This window comes from Euprymna scolopes, chromosome 18 (genome assembly GCF_053919585.1).
Source record: "Euprymna scolopes isolate OS-2025 chromosome 18, ASM5391958v1, whole genome shotgun sequence".
Taxonomy (NCBI): Eukaryota; Metazoa; Mollusca; class Cephalopoda; order Sepiida; family Sepiolidae; genus Euprymna; species Euprymna scolopes.
In genome coordinates, this window is record NC_136499.1 from 109,306,559 (window position 1) to 109,315,618 (window position 9,060).

Consider the following 9,060-nt stretch of genomic DNA (forward strand, 5'->3'; position numbering starts at 1 on the left):
GGGAAGCAAATAAATACATACTACCAGAGTGCTCCCTTGTTTTAGGGTAACTGCCCCCCCCCATTAATAACGACCTTGTGTCTAATTTGCTTTCGGAGGGGAGCAAATAAATACCTAAAACTTACAATGTTGCTTATGTATTTGGTTTAGAATTATTTATAGAATATCAAAACAATGAAACGCCATAACATAGAATGATGTTCGAATTGACAGCAAGATTTAATTTTTTTTTTTTAATCATCAATTGTGAATAACTTTTTTGTTCATAAAAATTTCTTCATAATCATTTTTTGATTAACATTAATTTTAGGAAAATCCTAAAAAAAAAATACTGTCGGCAATATATGTCAAAAGAACTTAGTGTATAAAACCATCATATTTAATTCTTTTTAATTCCAGTTGTAAACAAAAAAACAAAAACAAAAAAAAAACAACAAGAATAAAATCAGAATTTTCGTACAAACGAAATGCTAAAAAACATGTAATGTTGAGTTTAAAATGGCCGTCGAATAATCGAATATATAATTAAATCAAACAAGATTTAAAGAGGAATAACTCTGTGCGTACGATTACGCAAGGGAGATTACTCCCATTCGTCTAATATTTCTTATAAATAAATAAATAAATAAATAAATAAATAAACGTGATTTTCTTTTTTGTTATTATTACGCTTTCGCCCTTGTTGCATAATACAAACAGATTTATTTCCCTTCTACAATTTCTTGAATTTATTTATATATCGGCGATTAAAGTTTTAAAGTGTTCATTTTTTTAGCACTTAACGTATATGATAGGATTTACTATAATTTACATTTCAAAAAATGAATATTATAGTTTCATGTAATAAAATAAGTTATTTTGATATAGCGTCAGATGCCATTTTTTTAAGGATATCCCTAAAAGTTTATGTTAAACCATTAATATTTTTTATTTTGGAGAGATGTTTTTTTTTTTTTTTTAGATATTTTTATTGCAAGAGCAACACTCAAGGGGGATAACAAAAGCGATTATTTATCATTTTTGTTTATTTCGGTTTTATTTCAAAAGCACGTAAAAAACATCATCATTTGCGTGTCCTCATCAAAACTGACATGACGTCATACTAATTAATTAATTTAATCTTATTTTATTTGACGAAAAGCATTTTCAAGTTTCTTTACAGATTAAACAGTTTTAAACGGTGTAGTAATAATTCCATGCTATTGAAAGACAATAGCTAATCGGGGGAAAAAAAAGAAAAGGAAAGAAATTTGGGTCCTTCACGGGGAACGTGGACCCTGCGGAAACGGTGTGTTTATCTAATGATTGCTCCCTCAATGCGTTTTCTTTCACTTTCTTCGTATATATCTCAGACTTTATTTTTAATCGCGCGTGTTATTTAAATTCTTTTTTTCTTTGGGTAAATTTGATTCATACTTATATTTCGTGCTTGTTTTTATTTTATTTTTATTTCATTTAAAAAAAAAAAAATTGTTCAATTATTTTCTCCACTAAATATTATTCTTTGTTCAATTATTTTTTCATACATATTCAAATAATGCTTTTTCACCCCTTCTTTTAGGGCCTCAAATAGTACCTTCAAAAAGTTTTCGTGATTAAATAAACTAAAAAAAAAAAGAAAAAAAAAAAAATCATTTGCGCATGCGCTTTGAGGGACCAATCATAAATAAAAACATCGTTTACGCAGGCCCTCGTTCCCCACGAAGTACCTAAATTTGATTTAATATGTAAAGTAATCTTTCAGGATTTTCAAAGTCGGACCTGAATAGCATTGTACCTGACGCATTCAATTATAATTCTGTTTAGCTGAATTTTATTTGTTATTGTTATAACTTATTATAGGAACTTTAATAGCATAGTTCTTTATCAAAAATAAATATCCATTCTCGCTGCGTAACATACTTCACCGCATATATAAAAAAAATGATGTAATCCTGTCCGGAAAACTAATAATATAGACACATTGTTCAATTATGACATTAAAAAAAAAAAATCAAAATCGGCAAGGGGAATAACTTAAATTTCACTGTAGTTTATTTAATAATGTAATCCGGACAACTGATAACATGAAAATTCTTTTAAAAAATTACGACAGAAAAATATAAAATCGACAAGGAAGATAACTCACATTTTTTATTGGAGAATATAAAAAAAGAGTTGTCTCCCTCAAAAAAATCAAATTTAATTCCCTTAAGTTTAAAAATTGTGAAAATGAGTAAAAATTAGAAATTTGTAAGGGGGATAACTCACATTTTAATTGGAGTATGTAAAAAGAGTTATCTCCCTTTTCAAAAATGAGATTTTTTCTTATTTAATGTGTAAATTTTAAAACTGTGCAGGCGAATAATAATAATAATAATAATAATAATAATAATAATAATAATAATAATAATAATAATAATAATAAAAACAACAAAAAATACAAACAAACTAAAATGATTTAATTGCCTCCCGGGTAACACAGGGTAGGTTGAGCTCGTTACGCATGTATATTTAAAAATATAACCTTACAATTAAGAAAGCAAAAAAAAAAAAAAAAAGAAAAAAAAAAGATTTTGAAAGATAAATATCAGTTTTCTTAAATGGTTCAATAAATTATTTAGTAAATAAACCTTTTCGTAATGTTGCATTGTTGCACTTTCCTCACTTAAAAAAAAGGAAGAAGGAAATGAAGGTGCAGTCATAATGCTAACCATTAATTCAACAGAATCTATTTCGTCTTTTCGCTCGATTACATCTTCTTTTTTTATTGTTTTAATTCGACTGTTTTAAACAAATGAACACATTCATTTCTATCAATTTGTCATTCGTGCTCATCCAGAGATTTGAAAGTGCCTGGAATTATTGAAGAAAACAAACCAAAAAAAAAAAAAAAAAAAAAAAAAAAAGAGGGGGGGGGGTGACGCATGAGAAAATTCGTGAAGTCATTTTGCTCGAGCCACAGAAATTAACCATGATACTTGACGTTTTCCTTTAAGCTTTAATTCAAGCTGCAAAATTTAAAGGCTGCAAAATTACTATTGAATTTCAAAATATCGTAAATATATTGTTAATCCATGCTGGACGTTTTCCTTATCTATTAATAAAGTTTTTTTTTTGTCTGATTTTCAAAGTCAGACTCAAATAGCATTTAATCTGATGAATCACGCGTTGCTTCTGACGAAGGAATTTGCATTTGTTATGGTACTAGGACAAGGAAATAATAAGGATGGATTTGGAAGAAAGAGGAACAAATAAAGACCTGGTCTGAGATAGATTAACTTGGAAGTCAATTTTATAAAAGACGTCCAACATATGCCAGCATGTCAAACAGACGTTAAAAAGAGTCCATCATGTGTTGTTGGCAATAGAGTAGTGTACTTAGTTACAAGTTATTAAAATAAAAAGCAAAACTTAGTCCAGCCTGGACGACTGCTAATATGGAACATTTTTAAATAATCACCTAAAAGTAAAAATCAAATAAGGGAATAATCCGTTTTAGATTGAAGAATTCAGTAGAAGTTTAAAAAAGTGAAAACAATTAAAATTAATATCACTTTGATGCATTCCGGCCAAGGATATAGCGGATAATATAATAAAAATGGCTGCCGTATTTACCATTATGACACTTTGAAATTCGAAATAATTTTGAATCCTGCATTATAGAAATCGCTTTTTAGCTTGAGTTAAAGTTAAAGGCGAGAGGTCAAGTATTATGCTTCATTTGTGCTCCAAAGCCAAAGAAAAAAAATACTGTATTTTTGAGAAAAAAAAAAAAAAATCAATTTAATCCTATCGGATGAAATTCATCCACTTTTCTGGTCAGGGATTTTCTCGGTAGCGTTGATGGTAGGGGAGGGTCGGGTTTGTGCTTGTTTGTGAGGGTCAGACCTGTTGCATCTCCGTCCGGTTCTGGCTTATTGCTCGACCTCCTGCCCCAGTGCGTGTGCCTCCTCCACCGCCTCGCCGTGATGTCTGCTTGCCGCCACCCCCCATGCACCACCCGCAGCAGGCGGACGTCGAAGATTCACGCACAATGTCGTCAAGGCTCATACAAAGGGCCGCAGCGAAGAAGAAGATGGTTCCACCCCAGCCGAGCCCGTAGCCTGTGCCGTAATGGTGTGCAAACATTTTCAGGTCGTTTTCAATGGCCACGGGAAATATTATTAAAGCGACTGTCGTGCTTAGGGCTGCGGAAGAAAAACAAGAAGACAAAAGAAAGGAGAAAGAATTATTATTAGTCAGGAGAAAAATAGTTAACAATGTTAATACGAATCTTTGGACACCAACAATGTTAAATATGATATCAATAAAACTAACAATATTAAATATAATATCAATAAAACTAACAATGTTAAATATAATATCAATAAAACTAACAATGTTAAATATGATATCAATAAAACTAACAATGTTAAATATAATATCAATATAACTAACAATGTTAAATATAATATCAATAAAACTAACAATGTTAAATATAATATCAATAAAACTAACAATGTTAAATATGATATCAATAAAACCAACAATGTTAAATATGATATCAATAAAACTAACAATGTTAAATATAATATCAATATAACTAACAATGTTAAATATGATATCAATAAAACTAACAATGTTAAATATAATATCAATAAAACTAACAATGTTAAATATGATATCAATAAAACTAACAATGTTAAATATGATATCAATAAAACTAACAATGTTAAATATGATATCAATAAAACCAACAATGTTAAATATGATATCAATAAAACCAACAATGTTAAATATGATATCAATAAAACTAACAATGTTAAATATAATATCAATAAAACTAACAATGTTAAATATGATATCAATAAAACTAACAATGTTAAATATGATATCAATAAAACTAACAATGTTAAATATGATATCAATAAAACTAACAATGTTAAATATGATATCAATAAAACCAACAATGTTAAATATGATATCAATAAAACTAACAATGTTAAATATAATATCAATAAAACCAACAATGTTAAATATGATATCAATAAAACCAACAATGTTAAATATGATATCAATAAAACCAACAATGTTAAATATAATATCAATAAAACTAACAATGTTAAATATAATATCAATAAAACTAACAATGTTAAATATGATATCAATAAAACCAACAATGTTAAATATGATATCAATAAAACTAACAATGTTAAATATAATATCAATATAACTAACAATGTTAAATATGATATCAATAAAACTAACAATGTTAAATATACTATCAATATAACTAACAATGTTAAATATGATATCAATAAAACTAACAATGTTAAATATAATATCAATATAACTAACAATGTTAAATATGATATCAATAAAACCAACAATATTAAATATGATATCAATAAAACTAACAATGTTAAATATAATATCAATAAAACTAACAATGTTAAATATAATATCAATAAAACTAACAATGTTAAATATAATATCAATAAAACTAACAATGTTAAATATGATATCAATAAAACCAACAATGTTAAATATGATATCAATAAAACCAACAATGTTAAATATGATATCAATAAAACCAACAATGTTAAATATAATATCAATAAAAGTAACAATGTTTAATATGATATCAATAAAACTAACAATGTTAAATATAATATCAATAAAACTAACAATGTTAAATATGATATCAATAAAACTAACAATATTAAATATAATATCAATAAAACTAACAATATTAAATATGATATCAATAAACCCAACAATATTAAATATAATATCAATAAAACTAACAATGTTAAATATGATATCAATAAAACTAACAATGTTAAATATAATATCAATAAAACCAACAATGTTAAATATGATATCAATAAAACTAACAATGTTAAATATAATATCAATAAAACCAACAATGTTAAATATGATATCAATAAAACCAACAATATTAAATATAATATCAATAAAACTAACAATGTTAAATATTATATCAATAAAACCAACAATGTTAAATATAATATCAATAAAACCAACAATGTTAAATATGATATCAATAAAACTAACAATGTTAAATATAATATCAATAAAACCAACAATATTAAATATAATATCAATAAAACAAACAATGTTAAATATGATATCAATAAAACTATCTATGTTAAATATGATATCAATAAAACTGACAATGTTAAATATGATATCAATAAAACTAACAATGTTTAATATAATATCAATAAAACCAACAATATTAAATATAATATCAATAAAACAAACAATGTTAAATATTATATCAATAAAACCAACAATGTTAAATATGATATCAATAAAACTAACAATGTTAAATATGATATCAATAAAACTAACTATGTTAAATATGATATCAATAAAACTGACAATGTTAAATATGATATCAATAAAACCAACAATATTAAATATGATATCCATAACACTAACAATGTTAAATATAATATCAATAAAACAAACAATGTTAAATATTATATCAATAAAACCAACAATGTTAAATATGATATCAATAAAACTAACAATGTTAAATATGATATCAATAAAACTAACTATGTTAAATATGATATCAATAAAACTGACAATGTTAAATATGATATCAATAAAACCAACAATATTAAATATGATATCCATAACACTAACAATGTTAAATATGATATCAATAAAACCAACAATGTTAAATATGATATCAATAAAACTAACAATGTTAAATATGATATCAATAAAACTAACAATGTTAAATATGATATCAATAAAACCAACAATATTAAATATAATATCAATAAAACTAACAATATTAAATATGATATCAATAAAACCAACAATGTTAAATATAATATCAATAAAACTAACAATGTTAAATATGATATCAATAAAACTAACAATGTTAAATATAATATCAATAAAACCAACAATATTAAATATAATATCAATATAACTAACAATATTAAATATGATATCAATAAAACAAACAATGTTAAATATGATATCAATAAAACCAACAATATTAAATATAATATCAATAAAACTAACAATATTAAATATGATATCAATAAAACCAACAATATTAAATATTATTATCAATAAAACTAACAATATTAAATATGATATCAATAAAACCAACAATATTAAATATAATATCAATAAAACTAACAATATTAAATATGATAGCAATAAAACCAACAATGTTAAATATAATATCAATACAACTAACAATATTAAATATGATATCAATAAAACCAACAATGTTAAATATAATATCAATAAAACTAACAATATTAAATATGATATCAATAAAACTAACAATGTTAAATATAATATCAATAAAACCAACAATATTAAATATAATATCAATATAACTAACAATATTAAATATGATATCAATAAAACTTACAATGTTAAATATGATATCAATAAAACCAACAATATTAAATATAATATCAATAAAACTAACAATATTAAATATGATATCAATAAAACCAACAATATTAAATATAGTATCAATAAAACTAACAATATTAAATATGATATCAATAAAACCAACAATATTAAATATAATATCAATAAAACTAACAATATTAAATATGATATCAATAAAACTAACAATGTTAAATATAATATCAATAAAACCAACAATATTAAATATAATATCAATAAAACCAACAATGTTAAATATAATATCAATAAAACTAACAATATTAAATATGATATCAATAAAACCAACAATGTTAAATATAATATCAATAAAACCAACAATATTAAATATAATATCAATAAAACTAACAATATTAAATATGATATCAATAAAACCAACAATATTAAATATAATATCAATAAAACTAACAATATTAAATATGATATCAATAAAACCAACAATATTAAATATAATATCAATAAAACTAACAATATTAAATATGATATCAATAAAACCAACAATGTTAAATACGATATCAATAAAACTAACAATGTTAAATATAATATCGATAAAACCAACAATATTAAATATAATATCAATAAAACCAACAATGTTAAATATAATATCAATAAAACTAACAATGTTAAATATGATATCAATAAAACTAACAATGTTAAATATAATATAAATAAAACCAACAATGTTCAATCTTATAAAGATAATAAACGCTAGTCTATATAAATAAAGCAATAGATGTATGTCTGTGTGTCTGTAAATATTTAACCAATAAACTCTTAAACAACCGTTCACAAAATACTGAAATTAACAGGAAATAGTAATCATAAACCAAATATTGTTTATAACGAATAAAATCTTTGTTTGGATGGATAACGCATTTAGAAGGGGGCAAATTGAAATGCAAAATGATTATTTCAACTTGCTGACATATTTCAATTACTTTTGTGCATGTGCGTTTTCAATCCTAATAAAAAGTGGTTTCATTTTAAATTATTCTGATCTATCTGTTGGGTTGACTCAAGCAGTAGGGAACGCAGCTGGAGCAATTGATGGTTTGGTTTCGATTCTAACTAATGGCACCCAAGTCATTTAAAAAAAAAATTTGAAATCAGTGCTATGTCGTAATGTAAGCAAACTATAAGGTATTTGCAGCTTCTCTTCCAATTTCTGGATTTTTTAATTATGTCCAAACGCATATTATTTCCCTTTGGCGAATTGATTGCTGCTATTTCTTCTGATGAGTTAAGGGCAAAATAGATTCACTGATTGATAGAACAATTTAGTGATTGATTTTGCGCTACGAAACAGATACTGTCAAGAATTGTAAATGTCATCATGAAATTTGGAATATACTCTTTTGGCATTCATTATATATATATATATATATATATATATATATATGTATATATATATATATATATATATATATATATATATATATATATATATATATATATATAAGCGAGATAAGACACTGATAGAATCAGATGAAAAATCCTGATAGATATTACTTGAAGTAATACTTTCAAGGAGATCCTAGCCAAAAAAGAAAAGCTCAATATTTAAGAATAGAGCAATGTATAAGTTTCGTGGTTAAATTTTAAATTCTGAAAAAACAACGTATAGAGACA

General features: G+C 24.0%; 1 protein-coding gene across 2 annotated transcripts in view; it reads right to left on the minus strand.

Moving 5' to 3' along the window:
- Positions 1 to 3,746: 3,746 nt before the first annotated feature.
- The window catches only part of LOC145297758 (uncharacterized), an 859,574-nt gene continuing 854,260 nt past the window's right edge, over positions 3,747 to 9,060 (minus strand). For both annotated transcript variants that reach the window (XM_080143998.1, XM_080143999.1), the window contains exon 7: positions 3,747 to 4,169. In XM_080143998.1, the coding sequence (XP_080000124.1) occupies positions 3,865 to 4,169 (305 nt within the window). In that variant the 3' untranslated portion in view covers positions 3,747 to 3,864. The remainder of the gene's footprint in view (positions 4,170 to 9,060) is intronic.